The sequence below is a fragment of the Eublepharis macularius genome, chromosome 7 (genome assembly GCF_028583425.1).
Source record: "Eublepharis macularius isolate TG4126 chromosome 7, MPM_Emac_v1.0, whole genome shotgun sequence".
Taxonomy (NCBI): Eukaryota; Metazoa; Chordata; class Lepidosauria; order Squamata; family Eublepharidae; genus Eublepharis; species Eublepharis macularius.
The window spans coordinates 143410045-143430138 of NC_072796.1; the positions used below are offsets into that span (position 1 = coordinate 143410045).

General features: G+C 53.7%; 1 protein-coding gene across 2 annotated transcripts in view; it reads right to left on the minus strand.

Annotated features, from left to right (window-relative positions):
• Nucleotides 1-20094, minus strand: part of MROH1 (maestro heat like repeat family member 1) — a 64570-nt gene that overhangs the window by 8768 nt on the left and 35708 nt on the right. For both annotated transcript variants that reach the window (XM_054984466.1, XM_054984465.1), the window contains 11 exons: nt 19582-19704; nt 18984-19063; nt 18250-18385; nt 17232-17327; nt 16774-16878; nt 15079-15214; nt 14415-14527; nt 13723-13875; nt 5601-5755; nt 5207-5372; nt 1742-1938 (listed from right to left, as the gene is read on the minus strand). In XM_054984466.1, coding sequence (XP_054840441.1) covers nt 1742-1938; nt 5207-5372; nt 5601-5755; nt 13723-13875; nt 14415-14527; nt 15079-15214; nt 16774-16878; nt 17232-17327; nt 18250-18385; nt 18984-19063; nt 19582-19704 — 1460 coding nt within the window. The remainder of the gene's footprint in view (nt 1-1741; nt 1939-5206; nt 5373-5600; nt 5756-13722; nt 13876-14414; nt 14528-15078; nt 15215-16773; nt 16879-17231; nt 17328-18249; nt 18386-18983; nt 19064-19581; nt 19705-20094) is intronic.

Sequence of the window (20094 nt, forward strand, 5' to 3'; positions counted from 1 at the left end):
TAAAGGAAAGAGTCGGTGCCCCCCGAGGGAAACCAGGGATGGCTGCAGGTTTCCTGGGGCCCATGAGCTTCACGCCCGCCTTTCCCCAAGGCATCCTAGGCGCCAAAGAGGGTAACAATGTAAACAAAACTTTACCAATAAAACCAAGCCAGAGAATGAAATCACTTAAATCAGGGCAGGCTAAAACATGGTTGATAAACCAGAACAGCCTCCATCCCTTTATGGTAAAGAGTCCAGTAGCAGCTTTAAGACTAACTATATCAGGTTTTTGTATATATATAATTTTAATTGCTGAATTTTATTGTAGAATCTGCTGTGTAATTGTATTTTATGACTTTTGTACCCTGTCCTGAGCCCGCTTGTGGGCAGGGTGGGTTAAACACCGAATAAACTAAACTAAAACTAAACCAATTTTATAATAGCATAAGCTTTTGAGAACCACAGCTCTCTTCACCAGATGCATCTGACAAAGAGAGCTGTGGTTCTTGAAAGCTTATGCTACTATAAAGTTGGTGGGTCTTAAAGGTGCTACTGGACTCTATTATTTTGCGACTACAGACCAACACAGCTAACTTCTCTGGATCTGCCCCCTATGGCACACTCACAGTGTTTTCTAGTGGGTCTTGGTGCTTATCCACAGTGGGTTCATTCACACAGCCAGGGACAACAGTGCTCAGCAGTCCGGCTTGGAACTTTTGCATCCAAGCCACATAACTGCCTTTCCCGAAGCTGCAGAGACCAACTGGTCTGAGAAGCAACTCGGACGCACAGAGCACGTGCTTTGGGGCAAGGAGGCAGCAGCGACATCCTTCTTGGGCATCCCCTTGGCAACCCTCAGTGCCATTCTGGGAGGCCCTAAAGCAGCCACTGGCAAGCCTGACCAGCCACCGGGAGGACAGAGCAGCAGGACGGAGCACAGAGACAGCTGCCACAAGCTCACCGTGCTCCACTCACTCAGCACGTTTCAGGCGTTAGGAAGTTTTGCACGCCGCCATCAGTGCAGCTCCCCTGCCAGTCCAGGGAGCAATACTGCCAGCACCTGGTAGTCGAGGAGCAACCTACAAGAGCACCACCCTCAGGCACCTGCAACCCCCACCGACATCAGAGGAGGGCCTTGTCCACTGAGCCGCTGCAAAGCACAAGGGGCTCCAAAGACCAAACCCTGCAGCATGCACGCAACATGCAAACCGCACGGCAGCCCCCCTGGAGAGCATGCCTTCCCAAAACTCAGCGCTGGTTTGCCTGGCTGAAGTGGGGGCTCCCACGGACTTGCAGGAAAGCTTCCCCCTCCTCGGTTTTTATTCAGGGAGGAAGAAAGACTTCCTTCCCTCCTGCAGCCCCTCCCCTCCCCGAGTGTCTGGATGGCTCTCAGCCCAGCCCTTCGAGCTGATGCGGAGGCCACCGAAACCCAATCCGGCAGCGGCGCACACGGGCACGGCAGCACCATTCAAGGAATGCAAATTCAAACCACAAGCCAGGCTGCAACAGGAAGAGCGATTTAATATTTCCTGATTTAGGGGGAGACGAGTGTGTGGAAAACTGGGGGCTAATCCCCCGCCCAGAGGTCAGGCCTGCCTTCATACCTAATACGTTATGGGCCGTGGAGCATTATCCAGCCCTCATATTACACACAGAGCACTTGCAGTCGCGTTGATGAAAAACAAAAATCAGTTCCACATGGCAGGTAGGGAAGCCCCCCCCTTCCCCCCCACCCACCCCCACTCTTTCCACTACGCAGTACCTGCAGGGGTCGAGAGGCCGCGGGGGCTGCCCACGGCTGAGGCTCTTCCTTTCCTTGGATGGCAGGTTCTTGGGGGGCTGGACACCCACCGTGCAGCTGACTCGCAGCAGCAGAGTCACAAAAAGCTCCGCGTAGAGGCCCACAACAGCCGGCCCAGACTCCGGGACAGACATGAGCTCATGCAGGGCGCGTGTGGCCTGGAAGAGGAGCAGCAGGAGGAGATCGGCCAGGTTAAAGGGAGGAGGAGGAGGAGGGAGCTGCCCAACCTGGCCCACACTGGGGGCACCACCCAAGGGGAACAGGCACGCCCCGAAAGCAGCACTGCGCCGCCAGGCCCGGGCAAGGGCTGGGCTCCACAGGCCCATCCCAGGGGCAAATCCAGGCCAGAAAGAGATCCCCAGAACCCACACAGTCCATCCTGCAGCCATAAAGAGGGGGGCTCATCTAGAAAAGCCCCCCCCAAGACCAGCCCCCACAACAACCAAGGCAGGCGCCTACTTGCAGGCACTCAAGTGCCCAGGCCATAAGCACCCAGCTGGCAGGCCCCTCACCCCCACTCGCAGCACTCAGAACTGGGAGGGCACCAAAGGGACCCAGAGGCCAGTGGGGGGGAGGGGCCATTTGGACAATGCCAGCAGAGCTGCTCGGCTAAGGCCAGGCAGAACCTTCTGCCCCCTGCGTGCCTGCAGCACTCCTTGCCACAGCCTGGCAGAGGGGCACCCAGGGAGCAGGCCAGGCCAGGCCCCCTTCCCCCAAGGAGGCTGGGGGCCCATGCAGGCAGCTCGGCCAGAGGCAAACTGGAAAACTGCCAGCAGTGGGAACTCATGCACCACGTGTGCCAAGGACAAGGTTGCGGGGGGGGGGGGAGAGAGAGCACTCCCGGCATGGCTCAGTGGAAAGGGAGGGGCAGGAATACAGGAGGAGCCAAGCCCAACCGAGGCCCCCGGGATACTGCCAGGAAACTAGCTTCAGTTAGGTAGCAGGTTTGGTCTGCAACTGAACAGCGAGATTGGAGCCCCGTGGCTGGACCCCAGGGGCATCTCAGAGGCCAACCAGACTCTCGGGGTCGGAGCTGTTGAGAGCCTGAGCTGCCTTCCTCAGAATCAGCCCAAGGGGCTCCATTGCTCAGAACTTGGCAATGAACACAAGTTCAGCAATCTCAGAATGAAACCTGCCCTTGAAGCGTCTCCATTTGAGAACAGGCACTTTTAGGTCAGCAATGGAACGTCCTGGAACTCAAACAGCTGCAGCCCAGTGGGGTTCAGCGGCCGGGTTGGGAATCGGCCCTCTGCTGGTTCGACTCCTACAACTGCCCTGAGCTCTGCAGGCGGCCTTGGGTCAGCCCCTCCTCTCAGCCCAGCTCCCCAGCTGCATTGTGGGGGCAAGAAGAACCCGGGCTTTGTTCCCTGCTCTGAGTGGGGCACTCACCTGTCTAGAAGAGCGGTGTGTAAGTGCGCCACTATTGTTGTGATTAACATTCTCCCCCTGGTTTGGAGGTGTTGTGATTTTAATGTCAGATTTATGTCCAGTTATTCCCTTGCATAAGGACTGGCCTGTCTGCCCAATGCACAGAATGGAACGACAAGTGTCAGCAATGCATCTCTCGAAAGCTCTGAAAATCTTGTTGATCTCTAAGGTGCTACTGGATTCAAGTCCTACCGGGAAGCTTGCACACACGGCACGGCCAGTGCTTTGCCCCATTTGGCACCCCAAACTGACAGCAGGGCAGGCTACGTTTAAAATACAGGAGCAAAACCCCCCAAAAAACCATTCCCAGACTGGGTGGCTGAGCAGCTTTGGAATCCATCCGCAGGCCTCCCGGGCAGAGCTGACTTCCAGCCGTGGCCCCTCGGTGCCTCAAGCAGGGCTCAGCTGAGATTCCACCCCCCACCCCACCCTTCCACGAAGGGCTTGCCAAGCCGGAAAGCAGCCCAAAGTGATGCCATGTCGGCCTCCACCCGAGCAGCTCATGAACGAAGGCGGCAAGCCCAGAGGCCAGTCTCCGGAAACACCCATGCAGCTCTGAGCAGGTGCTCACTGAGTGGACCAAGAGCCGGATGCTGCTCACAGCACGGCAAGCCCCGGGGCGTCCTCCAAGCACCACCTCACCACGGTGGCGGCATGCCAGGGCCCTTCCAGACTCCCCTGCCCACAGGAGCCCACGGCCATCCCTTGCTAGATGGACGGGATCTGGCATAGGGCTCTTTTTCTGCAGCCGCCGCACTTCCCCAGCACTGGAAACGGCCCCGTCCGGCCACCCAGAAAACGCAGGGAGTCGGGCGGGGGAAGAAACCGTGCGGGCCTCCTCAGCTGGCCCGTGCCTGTGTGGCCCTGACTGCTGAGGAGCAAACTCCCCTCTTCCCTTCAGCCCTGGAGAGCCACAGCGAGGCCAGCAGCCAGCCACCTTTGTGGCCTGGGCTTTCCCAAGCACCCCCAATCAGGCACGCCCCACCTTTCTGGAAAGCAGCCGCCTCTTGCCCCCCAAGGCTCTTCCGCCTACCCGTCACATGCAGGGACAGAAGTCCACTTGTGCCCAGCGCAGGGGTGGGCAGCACAGGTGTCTGGGGCAAGTGCTGGCAGCAGCAAACAGTTTGACTAAACGTTAGACTAAAAGGCTCAGTGAGAAAGGCAGACGGCAAGTAACAAAAAAAATTAAAAGCAAATTCCATGTTGAATTTTGGATGATAGCTGCCTCAAACACGCACATTTTTTAAATTAAATTTTAATTTTAAAACAAAATTGAAGATTTTGCATTGAAAGGCACCCCCCCCCTTGCCACCACCACAACAGTGATCCAGATTTCTGCATTTGCCATTTTTGCCAAAAGCAGCTCTGCATATCACCTGGAGGCAAGGTGGGGCGCGCAGGCAGCAGATACTTTGGTTCCAGGCTAGCCCCACGGGGGCTGATCCTGCTCTCAGATCCACCAGGGAAGGGGAGCACTGAGTACCTGCCACTCTGGGGTGGGGGAGACGGGACCTGCAGGGCTCTGGCTTTGTGGGGAGCAGAAAGGAACACCCTCCCTCCTCCAGATGTGGTGCGCTGGCTTCTCCCAGATGTGGCCCACTGCGGGATCTGGGATTGCCCCGCCCCGCCATGCCGGGTCTGGAGCACCAGCCAGGGGCGGGGGCTCCTAAGGACATCAGAAGAGCCCTGCCGGATCAGGCCAGCGGCTCATTCCCAGCAGGATGGATTCATTGCTTCAGGGGAGAGGGAAATTTTCACAGCTGCCTTCCTGCTGGCCAAGCAGCGTTTATTTCCTGGGGGGGATAAAATCCACAGGGATCTCCCGGGAGGACGAACACCTGAGAGGCTCTTTATGAGCTGGCGGATTAGCACTAATAGGCATTATACGGCGGCGATGTGTTCTTTCCAGAGCCCAAGCCTGGCACAGACGCCGGAGCGGAGGAAATGAGAGCGGCAGCCCAGGTGTGGGGGCTGGCGGGAGCAGGCTGGGATACTCACAGCCAGGGGGAGGAAGGTGGCAATGCGCTCCGAGCTGCTCCCTCGCAAGAAGGACTTGGTCTCCTTGTACGGGACGTCCCGGTTGACTTTCTCCAGCAGCAGCTGCAAAACCTGGGAAGCCAGGGTGGGCTCGGGAGCCAGCGCCCGCCACATGGTGCAGCTGTAGCTGCAGGAAGCAAGGGACACCCGTCACGGCACGCCAGCCCCCTGCCTCCGCAGCCCTTCGAGGGCATCCCCAGAGGCTCCCTCTCTGAGGACACATGGCCACGTGGGGCCTCACGGGTTGCACCGGGCTCAGCGGCAAAGCGCTCAGAGTCCTTCGGCCCACAGAGGCCACCAACCCGCTCGGCCCCAGGCTCAGCCTCTACCCTGCAGAGGAAGCCACGGGCCATACCTGTCCAAGGGCAGAGGGTTGCCCAGGAGGCTGGAGACAACGGCGGCCTGGTGCTGGGAGGCCAGGATGTAGACGGTCTGCTGGGCAGCCTTCCGGACGTGCTCCTCGTCCACCTCCTGCAGCCGGTCATGCAGCACCTCCAGGATCTGCGGCACCTGCGGGGAAGGGAGCGCAGCAGCTTCAGTGGGGGGGGGCTCTCTCCTCTCTTCACCCCCAGGGACCCTCACACAGAGCACGGGGCCACGCCAGGACTGAAAGGAGCCCAAGCCCAGCCTCGCATAACCCTGGAAGGGAGGGGGGCTCATGGCAGCGCATGATCAGGCAGCGCCACCCGCTGGCACAGAAGGGAACAGCTGCCTGGACTGGCCATGCCTTTGCCAGGAGAACAGACCCAGGCGAGTCGGCCGTGTTACGTCTGCAGTAGCAAAAGAGCAGAGAGTCCAGGAGCACCTTTAAGACGAACCAGCTTTACTGTAGCATAAGCTTCTGAGAACCACAGCTCTCTTCGTCAGATACACCGCCGTTCTCCTCGTCATGCATCTGACAAAGAGAGCTGTGGTTCTCGAAAGCTTATGCTACAGTCAAGTGGGTTAAAGGTGCCACCGGACTCTTCACTATTTTGCCAGGAGAGCGTGCCCTCCGGCCTGGGCCAGGCTCGCCCCACTGCCAGTACACAGAACACGCCTCTTTTCTCCAACACGCAGCCTAAGTCGTAGTGGGGTCTTTCTGACCTGGGCCCTGACCATGCAAGCCACCCTCCCCCTGCCCCCTGGAATCACCGCACAGCAAGCTACGTTGTCCCAGGGGCCATTTTCTCCCCATGAGGGCCCCCTCCTCTGAAACTGCCTAGCTCAGCCCTGCTGATCAGCCCCAGATGCCGTTGCTCTTGCCTAACGCCCTGGGGCACTCTGTCCACATATAACCCCCCCCCTACTCCCCGGAGGATTGCCTCAGCTCCAGCCTGTGCATGGCGGGGCAGAGAAGGGGGACCTTCCCTACAGCACTGTTGTCCCCAGGCAAGGAGGGTCTTCTCCCTGGTGCTGCCTCCTGCTCTGCCTGGCAGAGGAATCCTCGATTAACCCCCTCAAGCAGGAGAATCAAGGGCTTCTTCCCCTTCTGGGAAGGAGGGAGAGCGTGGCTGCAAGAGGCATGGTGGGGCAGGCAGAGTCCCTCTGCATATCAAAGACCGTGAGAGTCAAATGAGCCATAATACATTAGGGGACTCCCTGTGGCCGCCAGGGTTACTTAAACACAGAGCACCTCTATCACCCCCTTAATCAAAACCATGAGGCGGATCCTGAGATGGAGAGAGAAGTAAGGGAGATGACAGAAGTGGAAAACGTAATGTTGGGTGGCGTCAACTACCCTTAAGACTAACCAACTTTATTGTAGCATAATAGAGCCACAGCTCTCTTCGTCAGAGGCATCGTCAGTGGTTCTCGAAAGCTGACGATGCATCTACCGAAAAGAGCTGTGGCTCTCGAAAGCTTATGCTGCAATAAAGTTAGTTCATCTTAAAGGTGTTATTGGACCCTTTGCTATTTTGCTACTGCAGACTAACACAGCTAACTCCTCTGGATCTTCAACTACCCTCACACTGACTAGGTAAACATCCACTCGAATCGCTCTGTAGAAATGAGATTCCTAGATGTTATAAATGACTGAACACTGGAACAGTTGATTGCAGAGCCAACCGGAGGGGCAGCGGTGCTGGACGTGGTTCTGAGAGGGGCTCAAGGCCTGGAGCAAGACGCGGAAGTCATTGCACCAATTAGGAGCAGTGAGCACTTATTTAAAACTACACGAATTATGGCTCACATCAAATGCCTAGCTTATTGGGAAAGGTGCCATCAATATTTTAAGCCAAAAAAGCTATAAAAGACAAAAAGAGCTTTTAAAAAGTGGAAGTTTCCCCAATCAAGGTGAACAGAAAGGAACACAGGTTCTGGCCAAAGAAATGTAAGCTGACAATAAGGTAAGATAAAAGAGAAATTGAGAAGCGGATGGCCAAAAACATGAAGACATTTGGATGACAAAGGAATAGAAAGACTGCTTAAGTAAGGTGAGGGAGCAAAGACAGGGAATGAATTCTGTGAGCTGAAGAGTCAAAAAATGAAGTTCTAGGACCATTAGGCCAAGTGAAAACTAACACGTCCGCAGGTCCAGGTGGCACACATCCGAGAGAGCACTCAAAGAACTCGAATGTGAAATTGTTGAGCTACTAACAAATGTATGGAACTTGTTGCTAAAAATCAGCCTCTGTGACAAATGACCGGACAGTAGCAAATGTCACCCCAGGTTTTAAGAAGGGGCCCAAAGGGGATTCAGAAAAGTACAGGCCAGTTAGCCTAAATTCTGATCCTGGAAAATTAGCAGCAACTGTAATCAAAGATAGAATCACGAGGCCCAGAGAGGGTCAGTCCAATTCGTTTGTTCATAAATGATCTGGGGGTGAGCAGCGTAGCCGGCAAGTTTTCAAGTGACACAAAACAGGATGGTGAAATCCAAGGTGGAGTGTGAAAAGCTCTGAAAAGGTCTCTCTCAATTGGGCGACCACAAGGCAAATGATGTTCGACGTGGGTTAAGAGGATGCATCCTGGAACAAAAATCCTAATTTTAGATACGGGGGTCTGGACTGGCTGCGACTGGCAAGGAAAGGTCTTGGCGTTGTAGTGGAAATCTTGACAAAAATGTCGACTCAGCAGCAGTGGTGAAAAAGGCAAACTCCATGCTGAGGGTAATTAGGAAAGGGATCCAAACCCAAATGGCCAATATTTGTAACGTCATCGTATAAACTGATAGTGCAGGCCCCATTTGCAATACTGTGGGCCGGGCAGCCCGATTGTCATATCGCAAAGCGATATTGCAGAATGGAAAAGAGTGCAGAAGAGGGCAACCAGGTGGATGAAGGGGCTGGAGCAATTTTCCTACGAGTAAAGGCTGAAGAGTCTGAGACTTTCCATTTAGAAAAGAGACAAGTTGGAGGGAGGGTCAAGATAGAGGTTTATAGAATTATGCACAGGGGTGAGGGTGGACAAAGAGTACTTTTTCTCCCTTAGACACGCAGAAAACAGAGAGCCACCAGGCTCAAGGAAGAACACCAAGGGGCACCAATATGAATACTTCCGTTGTTAATCCCAAAAATCCATGCAATAATACAATACAATATGGGTGCAATAGGAATGCAATACAAAATACAAAATGGATGTAATACAAAAAGCCAATGTGAGGCAAGATCAGTACATCTGTAGCAAGGCTTAAATAAGCTCATATGCCGGCAGTCCGTAAATGAGTCCAACCGGCTAAACTGGGGAAAGACAGTCAACACAATGCATCTGCCAAACAGAATTGCAGAAACGAAGGGTGTGGGCGACGAGTTGGGTCGACCTGTTCACTGCTCGTTTCAGAAGTACATTCTTCTTTCTTCAGGCCAAAATCTATGTGAACACATCACAGAAGGGAAATATTTTCACACCTCCCCCAATGTTTCAGCAAAACAATATCTTCCCTGTGTAAAACTTACTGACAAGGAACCGCTCTGCATCTTCCAGTTCAAGTCCTTAAAGTAAGTCTAACGAATCGTTTGGATAAGGAGTCTGAGCCTCTCCCATAATTTATACAAACGCTGTGCCAATTTAATTAAAGTAAAAGGCACCAAATTTCCTTAAAGTGAAAATCACCAAATCTGACTCTGCTGCAATATTAATCAATGCAAAAAATGCAAAAAATGCAATAAATACCTTGAGATGCACAGAGACTGAGACCTGCTTATGAATACTGGCACTATGTAAAGGACCTTACTGGATAAATATTAAAACTATGGTGTGAAGAACGATCATAGAAACGATGAATAGTCCAGTTCATTGTTTAGACCACCAGGGGACACTGTGCGGAGGCGAAAAATCCAACGTGCCTCCGCTTGCAATAAGAAACGGTTTGCATTACCAGGTTTGTTAACCCTTTCCAGGACCGTAAAGACTAGTTCTCTCTCACTACTATGCTGAGTCATAAAATGCTGGGTGAGGGGAGCTTCCTCGTTCCGAGTCCGTATTTTAGAGAGGTGTTCCTGGATCCTCAAACGGACCGGGCGGGTGGTACATCCAATGTACATCAGTTTGCAACTACACTGGATCAAATAAACCACATTCGGCGTGGAGCAAGTTGAAAAGTTTTTGGACTCCAGTGGGTTATTGTAGACTGGATGAATAATGGTTTTAAGGTCTACACAAAGGGAGCAAACATTACAACGGCCACAGGGGAAATGCCCCTGTGGTACATTACTATCAGCGGTCAAAGTTTTCATATCCGAATGCACCAGGATGTCCCTTAGACTTTTAGTCCTTTTATAACCGATCCGGATGTTCCGGATGTTAAAATTAAAGAAGTTTTTTGGCAATACATCTGAAGGCATTTTGTATACTGGCTTGAAGCACAGGTCAACTTTTACTCCCAAAATTACGGATGTCCACATTGAAACATTTGAGAGATTGGTTCTCAAGGAAGTGACATCTATAGAGAGTAAACCGTATCATAATTGGCATAATTTAACGAAATTAGAGAAACGGGCGCTTGAAGATCTAAAAAGAGATAGTTCGGTGATTGTGAAACCAGCAGACAAAGGTGGGGGTGTTGTCATTCTAGACTGGGAGGTTTACCGAACGGAGGTTCTACGCCAACTATCGGATAGGGACTACTACCGTCCCATTAATCAAGACCCCACAGCCACTGTAGGGAGGATTGTTAAAATCACACTAGATGATGCCCTGGGAAATGGCTATATCAGCCAGCATTTACACAGGGATTTACTCAATCGAGATCCACGGGTGCCAGTATTTTACTGTCTCCCAAAGATCCACAAAAACATCTACCCGCCTCCCGGGCGCCCGATCGTGTCAGCCTCCAATTCGATCTTAGAGCCTTTGGCAATTTTTTTGGACCATATTCTACAACCCTTTGTGGTCCAAACCAAATCATATGTTAAGGGCACCACTTCCTTCATTAATTTTGTGGAGTCTTTGACTATACCTTACAATTCATTTCTGTTGACCATGGATGTACAGTCACTATACACTTCAATACCACATTCGGAGGCACGCCAAGTGATTGAAGTTGTATTGGATCGGAGACATCCTAGGTCTCCACCCACCCATTTTTTGTTGGATCTTTTGGACTTGATTATGGAACATAACTATTTCCGTTTCGAGTCCCAGTTCTATTACCAAACAAAGGGAGTGGCCATGGGCTGCTCTGCGGCCCCGAGTATAGCAAATCTATATATGGCCAGTTTGGAGGATCGCTACATCTATGCGGAAGATATGAATCCCTTTTTTAAACATATTGTGTGTTGGAAACGATACATTGATGACATTTTTTTGATAATTAAAGATGCAGAGTCAGTTGCACCACTGATGAGTTGGATCAACAGTTTGGACCCCAACATTCGTTTCACAAACCAGGGTAGTTTGGACCAGGTCAATTTTTTAGATGTGGTGGTATTCAAGAGATCAGCCAATCAATTGGGCGTCAGGCCCTTTCGCAAGCCCACGGACAGAGCGGGATACTTAGAGTTCACGTCTCACCATCGCTCTGTCCTTAAACGGAATATACCTTATGGGCAGTTTTTAAGAATTAGGAGGAATGCCACTAACTATTTTGATTACATCAAGGAAGCCAGGACCATGAGTCAAGCCTTTAGATCACGGGGCTACCCTAGGCAGGTTATAGAACAAGCGAAATTACGAGCAGAGCGGTCCGCCCGGAGGGATCTACTTACCTATAAGGTGAGAGAGAATAGACCTCAAAAGAGAATCACATGGGCCATACACTTCTCGCCCCTATCTGGGAGAATTGCAGGAGCTATAAAAGGACTAAAAGTCTAAGGGACATCCTGGTGCATTCGGATATGAAAACTTTGACCGCTGATAGTAATGTACCACAGGGGCATTTCCCCTGTGGCCGTTGTAATGTTTGCTCCCTTTGTGTAGACCTTAAAACCATTATTCATCCAGTCTACAATAACCCACTGGAGTCCAAAAACTTTTCAACTTGCTCCACGCTGAATGTGGTTTATTTGATCCAGTGTAGTTGCAAACTGATGTACATTGGATGTACCACCCGCCCGGTCCGTTTGAGGATCCAGGAACACCTCTCTAAAATACGGACTCGGAACGAGGAAGCTCCCCTCACCCAGCATTTTATGACTCAGCATAGTAGTGAGAGAGAACTAGTCTTTACGGTCCTGGAAAGGGTTAACAAACCTGGTAATGCAAACCGTTTCTTATTGCAAGCGAAGGCACGTTGGATTTTTCGCCTCCGCACAGTGTCCCCTGGTGGTCTAAACAATGAACTGGACTATTCATTGTTTCTATGATCGTTCTTCACACCATAGTTTTAATATTTATCCAGTAAGGACCTTTACATAGTGCCAGTATTCATAAGCAGGTCTCAGTCTCTGTGCATCTCAAGGTATTTATTGCATTTTTTGCATTTTTTGCATTGATTAATATTGCAGCAGAGTCAGATTTGGTGATTTTCACTTTAAGGAAATTTGGTGCCTTTTACTTTAATTAAATTGGCACAGCGTTTGTATAAATTATGGGAGAGGCTCAGACTCCTTATCCAAACGATTCGTTAGACTTACTTTAAGGACTTGAACTGGAAGATGCAGAGCGGTTCCTTGTCAGTAAGTTTTACACAGGGAAGATATTGTTTTGCTGAAACATTGGGGGAGGTGTGAAAATATTTCCCTTCTGTGATGTGTTCACATAGATTTTGGCCTGAAGAAAGAAGAATGTACTTCTGAAACGAGCAGTGAACAGGTCGACCCAACTCGTCGCCCACACCCTTCGTTTCTGCAATTCTGTTTGGCAGATGCATTGTGTTGACTGTCTTTCCCCGGTTTAGCCGGTTGGACTCATTTACGGACTGCCGGCATATGAGCTTATTTAAGCCTTGCTACAGATGTACTGATCTTGCCTCACATTGGCTTTTTGTATTACATCCATTTTGTATTTTGTATTGCATTCCTATTGCACCCATATTGTATTGTATTATTGCATGGATTTTTGGGATTAACAACGGAAGTATTCATATTGGTGCCCCTTGGTGTTCTTCCTTGAGCCTGGTGGCTCTCTGTTTTCTGCGTGTCTTTGGGAGGAAGACTTTCCTGTTTGTTTGTGTACTTTTTCTCCCTTGCCAAAATACTAGAACTCAAGAGCATGCAATGAAGCTGTTAGTTGTAGATTCTGGACAGACAAAAGGAAGCACTTCTTGACTGGTGGTTACAACGTGAAATTTGCTGCCAGAGGATGTAGTGGTGGCTACAGGCACAGAGAGCTTTAAAAGGGGGCTACCCAGAATCACGTAGGTCTAGCAGTGGCTACCAGTCATTGTGACTAAAGCAGGTAACTCTAAGTAAGCAAACACCGCTGCATCTCATGGCTGGATTGCCCACGCCTCTCCCAATGAAGGCGGCAGGCGAATGTCACGTATGCCAGCATCCATGCCATGGTTGTGTTCTATGCCACCACTGTGCTCTGACTTTTATACGGAGAATGAGACATTTCTACCACTGTTGTAGGTTGCATTCTATACGTGTACTGAGATAATATGCCAGAGTTGATTACTGTATCTTATGCATTTTATGGGAAGACTCCTGAGGGTGCCCAAACTGCTAATATTAATTTCCAAGCGAGCCAGCAGCTTACTCCTTATCTCTGGAAATATGCGCTTTCCCTGCTGAGTGGCCTTGCAGCTGTGGACTGAACTGTATCTCTTTCACAGGAGAGAAGATTCCCCTTTGTACTTTATCTAGGCTAAGCTAAGTTGTTCTCATGTAACTTTTGAGGTTTTGCCCCTGAATGCAAAGGGGGCGGGAGAACGTCTCTCTATATCAGTAGTCCTATTGTTTGCCTAATTACTTCTGCCAACTTTTCCGTCTGAGTGAATACCTGAACTGAATAGATCTCTAAATAAAGTTTCTTCAACCAAGGCACCTGTTTGCTTGCTGTGAGGGACTTGGGGATCTGACCGCCAGACTGACAGCAAAGCCCCAGGCAGCCTGCTGCCCAACCGCCAAGGGTCCAAGGTGCCACCCAGGCGAAGGGCAGAAAGAGAAACTCGCCTTCTCCAGCAAGACTGCGCCACGCTCCTTCAGCAGGGAGTTGATCATCACAGCGGCCGCTCGTGAGCAGTTTCTGTCCGGATCTGCCAGGCCCTCCAACATGGAGAGGAGCAGGCTGAGCAGCTGGTCCGGAGGCAGGCGCTTAGCAATGACCTGGTGAGGAAGAGGGCAAAGGGTGGGCAGCCGGCCGGTCAGGCAGCCTCCAGAGCACCAGAAGCCAAAGCCCTCCCTGCCCCTCCAGCAGACGCCAACCAAAGGCCCCGAGTGCATTTCAAACCAGCAGGAGAAGCCAGGGGTGTGTGACGTGTCCAGCAGTTGTCCCCAAGACAGTGCATCAAATGCCTCCCTTTATATACCCAGCGCAGCGCAGCGCAGCCTCCCCAACTCCAGCCAAGGGCCTCACAGGAATCCCACAGGGCTACTGGCACAGCAGGGCGGCCAGGTGAGAGACTGCCCCGGAACTACGCAGGTGCGGCTCTGGGTCACTGTGCCCACATCCAGCCACAGGCCCAGCCCCATGGGCAAAGCCATTGTACAGCCTGAGGGGGCAGGGCGGGGCGGCTGGCAGGTGGGAAGAGGCCTGCACAATCTCTTCCAGGGGCAGGGAGGCACAAGCCTCCTCCCCCATAGAGGCGGCTGGTGATGCCGGGAAGGCCAGGGAGCAGAGACGCCCGCAGCGCCCTTGGCCTGACCTTGGCAATGCTGCAGCAGGCCTGGAAGAGGGTGTTGACATCTGGGTCCTTCAGGCCTGGTTTCATGGCTTTCAGCTTCTCCAGAGACTCGTCTCGGTGATCTCGAGAAAACCCTGCATGGGAGAAGAGCCACACAGCCTTGTCCAGAGAGAAGTGCACACGGACAGCCTTCCAGAGAGCATGACCTGAGAGGGCCGTGGGGCACAAGCACTCTGCCCATGCTCCAACACTCCCTACTCACACCGCTCTCTGGCATGCTTCGGCCTCTGCCCATCCAAGGACAGGGAAAGAGTGCCCTCTGCTGGCCACAGGGAAATGTTCACCCTCAGAGGAGAGGCAACGCTTGAGGGCACGTTTCTTTGAGGGGGGGGGGAGGTAACACCTGATTCTTGGCAGTGTCTTGTGACCACCCACCCCTGGAGGGCCTGAACACCACAACAGAGGGAGAGCAAGACCTCAGCAACTCACTGCGAGCCAGAAACCAGCAGGACTTCCCCCCCCCACCCCTGCACGTTTCCCAGTGTCAGAGGCCCCCCCCCCCCCGATTTACCCTGCGGAGCCAAGCGCTGCCCAAGCAGCAGCAGTCCTGGGTGGGAGAGAGGCCCCGCTCCAAAAGGGGAGGGGAGACGGTCAGCAGCAGCTGCCTTGCCCTCCGCCCTCGTACCTTCGTAGCACAACTGGATGTAGAGAAGAGCGTACACGCAGTCGACCGCATGCTGGCGGACCCTGGCCAGGGAGTCTGTGCAGCGAGGGGAGAAGAGCGCCATCAGCAGGCCCAGGTTGTAGAAGGGGACCACCGTCTGCAGGAGGGGGGGAGACAGAAGCCGAAGAGGCCCACCCACCCAGTCAGCAGCAGGACTCACTCTTTGAAGTGAGTTTTAGTCCCCCCCCAAATAGTTTACTATACCAATCATATTATTTTCGTTATATATAACTCACCCTCCAGAACAGTTAGAAATAAACAATGATTACAGTATTACATGGTACCACAGACAGCCAAAAAGACAAATAAGTGGGTTCTAGGTTATATCAAGCCTGAATTCTCCCTAGAAGCTAAAATGACAAAACTGAGGCTACCGTACTTTGGTCACATCACGAGAAGACAAAATTATTTGGAAAAGTCAATAATGCTAGGAAAAGAGGAAGGCCTAAAATGAGACGGCTAGACTCAATAAAAGAAGCCACGTCCTCCAGTTTGCAGAATCTGAGCAAGTCTGTTAGAGATAGAACGTTTTGGAGGTCTTTCCTTCATAGGGTCACCATCGGTCGGAGGCTACTTGATGGCACATAACACACACACACACACAAACAAACAAACACACAGGACACAGTATTACAAGTGCATCTTTAAAACTTATCGTTATAACCATCACCCAACTACCCACTCAGTCACAACTTTTTGCTCAAGTCCGTAACCTTATTTAATGTAAAAGACCACTGGTGCAAGTCTAACGTCATATTTGATTCTCCAAAATTTATAAAAGGATTTCCAGCAATTATGAAAGTATGCTTTCCTAATACGTCTGTCTCTTAGTTGTTCAAATTCTAATAATTTTGATAATTTTACACCTCAAACTTTTTCCATGTTGGGTCGTATGTTCTTATTTATGTTCTCTCTTAACTGGTGTGTAGTTAAAGCCCCAACTGTAGATGGCGTTATAAAAATTTCCCCTTTTATTTATGAGTGTTGCTGTAGTAGAGGTAGAGGAGAAAACAGTTTCCCAAACTTGTCTAGAGGTAACTACACCAGCTTATCTGTTGCCATTTCTATGTAGGTGTTTCTGAAATTGGGGGTGAAAAGCCACACGCGGCTGAGGCAAGCCCTTTCTGTGTTTTTGCGATGCGCCGTGTCTTCAAAGTTTGTCAAGCCAGAGTTCGTCTGATTCGCTTAACTGTTTAGCTATAATGAAAGTCTCTGAAAAAACTGAGGTTACCTTGCTGTGCCATGAGCCACAGGATATCCACGGCACCCACCTCAGGAACGTGCGCCAGGCACAGACCGTGTGGCCAAGGGCGCCCACAGCCCAGGCAGACGGCTTGGAGCAGGCACGCCCCACCGCCCTGCTGAGGGCTGCCTGGCCCCCGCCCATGCTCTGCAGCGCAGCACCACGAATGCCAGCAGAACTCAGGGCCGAGCCACATGGGTGCCACGCTCAGCCAGACCAACGGCTTCTGCAGTCCAGAAGGCCCGAGCAACAGCCTGGGAGCCTCAGTCCCTTCCTTGTCCTCTAGGCCAGGCGTGGGGCCGCTGCATGCTGCCTAGGATCTGGGGTCCAGAAGGGCTGCACCTGCCCCATCCCTGGACAAGCCAAGAGTGCCAATTCAAGTGAGTAAGCCAAGCAAGCCGCCCCGGACTCACACTGACGTTCAGCTTCTCCCGGTAGAACTCCAGCACTGCAGCCGCCAGCTCCACGGCCTGCTCCCGCTCATGCTCCTTGGTGGACCTAATCCAGGGGCCCAGGTGCTGTGGAAAGAGTTCTTCAGAGCCCGCAGCAGGCAGCCGCACCAGTTGCTGGAAGGCCAGAAGCACGCCCCCCCCCCCCCGCCCTGCTACAAGGCCACCCCCTCACGTGGGCTGCGGGGCACGGCCGGTGCCAGGAAGTTGCAGCCACGTCACTCGGGGCTTCTTCCCAGCCTCTCGCGCAGACCAAGGAAACCCCAAAGCAGGCAGAGGGTGCGTTCGTTGCCTGCCAAGAGTCTCCATCTCGCCCAGACAACGGGAGGCTTTTGTGTCTCGGCCATGGAGGAGCTACAAGCCTCACGCACCCATCAGCCGCTGCCATGCAGGCCAGAACCCGCCCTCCCCTTCCCACCTACCTGAAACATGGTCTGCAGCCCATGGGGGGTCATCTGTCTTTGCAGGACGCTCCTCAGCAAGTCCTTGAGGGAGACCAGGGTGTCGCTCCAGAGAGTCTGGCACAGGGGAAAGGAGAAGCAGCTGAAGGCATTCCCAGGGACGGGGAGGGACGGGGTTTGGAACCTGCTATTCCTCCCCTAACAACCCTGGCCAGCAGAGGGGGGGGTGGCTGGAATAAAATGCTCCCCTTCCCTGAGAAGGCCGCTTCCTGCAGCTCAAGCGGGTGTGGCAGCCCCCACCCCCGGGAAGAAGTCACCGCATAGCAAAGGCAGCTTCAAGCCTCTGACGTCTTTACAAGGTGCCTTGGTAGGTTTGCCACACAGACTAAGGCAGCTACCTCAGTGGGAAAGCTGTGCCCCTTCACCCCAGGGAAGCCAGCCAGGTGGCCTGGGAGGGGGGGAGCGCCTTTCCATTGCATGGACTCTTGGAGGGCAGGAAGGTGGGCAGGCCAGAGAACGTGTCCGAGGGCTGAAGCAGCGCACCCATTTCCCGCACATTCAAGCTCCCTGGACAGCCTGAGATGACCAGCAGGACAAGCTCCCAGAGAGCAAACACGCTGACCCTGCCCCCAGGAAAACCCCGCCTGCCCCCAGAGGTGCCTCCCAGTGCCTGCTAGCTGGCTCCAGGGGGGCACGTAGGCAGCCCACTTCCCGCTGCAGAAACGGGAGGCTTCTCTGGCTTGCCACACCGAGCTCGCTTGCATGGGTCAGGCTTGCAAAGAAGCTAGGCTACCTCGGCGGTGTGCGGGGCTATCCAGGGAAAAGCCCCTGAAGACACTGCCGAGCTGCTTTGCAAGAAGGGGCCTAGAAACCTGACAGCGTGGAATGCAAAAGCAAGTACGCCCAGCGTCTCAGTAACCTCGCAGGGGGCAGAGGGAGGCCAGGCACACAGCTCCGGGGCGGGGGGGGGGTGGCTCCTGAGGCTGCCCGCTCAAGGGAGCCCTTGGGGCAGGAGGCTGGCAGCAGCTCCACTGTGTACCTCCTTCTGCCTGGCCTCTGGAGCTGGCCCGTTCTTCTCCCTCAGGGCTTCTGCCTCCGGGAGGGTGAGCATGCTGTCCAGGCAGGTGTCCAACAGCTCAGCCGTCTCTGCGTCACTAAGGGGGGGCTCCAGGAAGCTGCACAGTAAGTCAAGGAACCGGCAACAGCTGCAGGCGGCTCAGAGAAAGAAGCCCGGGATGCGGAGCTCCCAGACCGGCGGAAAGAAGCCTCGTGTTTTTAGCCCTCCCCTCCGCCCAGGAGCTCAAGGGGGCACACGGGACTCTTCCATTTCGTCGCAACCTCCCTGCAGAGTAACTATTATGGCTGAGCAAGGATTCGAACCTGAGTCTCCAAGGCCCTAACCGAGCATGCTCACCACACCCCAATCCTAACTCCTGAAGCGTTTCACGCAGGACTCCGCTTCCAGAACTCCCTGCCACAAGGTGCGGCAGTGGGCAAAGTCCTGAACTCCCTGCCACAAGGTGCGGCAGTGGGCAAAGTCCTGAATGGCTTTAAAAGCAGGCTGCCACCCCGACCCTCGCCAGTAAACCTGCCCGATACTAAACAGAGCCAGGCAGCCTCAGGGCCTCCACTGATCCACATGCAGGGAAGTATCTGCCAGTTAACCCAAAGGGAAAAGTCTCCCGGGGCCAGCCAGGCTGGGGAGAGCCCTCTTGCTATTCGCCTTCAAGGCTTGCAGGGCAGACGAGCCGGCAGAGAACAGGGAAAGGATACAGCAGGTGCACGCAGGCAGCCATTGCCCTCTGGCGGATGGGGGTCCTCAAGGCGTCGGGGGGCTCGGCCTTGATGAAGTCCTGAGTAAGAGGAGGAGACCCACACAGGCACGCCTGACCACTCCGTCCCGCCTGAGAGGCACTCCGCCCACCTCTAGGATGGACCAAGCGGGCTGCAGCTGCAGTCATCAGCAAGGGGAGAGGAGGGGACGGCCATGCAGGACGCTCTCCCACGGGACCCTGCCCTTGTGCGCGACCCAAACGAAGCGGCTACAGGGCAAGCCCAGGAGCATTCCATGCCAGGCAAGTTCAGATGCCCACGGGAGAGCTTTGGCACTGGCTGAAGAGGGGCCGCTTCCAAGGCTAAGCAAGGGGGTCATCTGCATTCCAGCCAGTGGGTGATATTATCCAGACCCCCTTTCTTGGCTTTCCTCAGCTGGAAGAAGCCCACCCCACACCCCCCGAGAATGCTGCTCACATAGGATGACAGACAGGCGCCAGGGCCAAGCCCAAGCAGAGCCCCTCCCCCACTTGGAGCTGTCTGCCCTGAGCGTGCCTGGCACAGCCCTGCCTCCCGAGGTGCGCCAGTCACTCCTTACCATCATCTGCGAAACCAACTCAGCTTTGTGGGAGAAGGTGAAGTCCTGGGACTGCGCACTGCTGCAGACTGCCTGGCAGACCATGGAGAGGCTCTCAATGAGGCACAGCTTCAGCGACAGGTCCTGAGTGCAGAGACGGGGGGGGGAGGGGGGGGGTAGAAGCACATTCACTCCAACAGCCCCGGCAATGCCAGGTGGACCCATGCGCCAGCAGACCCACGCAGCCTCGCAGGGATGAGAAAGCCCCCCCAGGGCCCTCGCCCACAGGAGAGCAACCCCCGGTCAAGGCCGTCCCCCTAACCAGACTCAGGGATGGGCCCCCCCCCCCCCACGAAGCTCGTGTGCTGCTGGGGTGAGAGAGAAGCTGGACCTGCTCCTGGAACAGGGAAGGATCCTGATCCAGAGAGGCGCGTCTTTCGGGTTTGGGCTGTGAGCCCCAACTGTCCTGCCCCCAGGGGCTGCTGGACCACCCTCAGAGAGAAGAGCTCCCCAGCTCTGCTTCCCCCTCAGCAT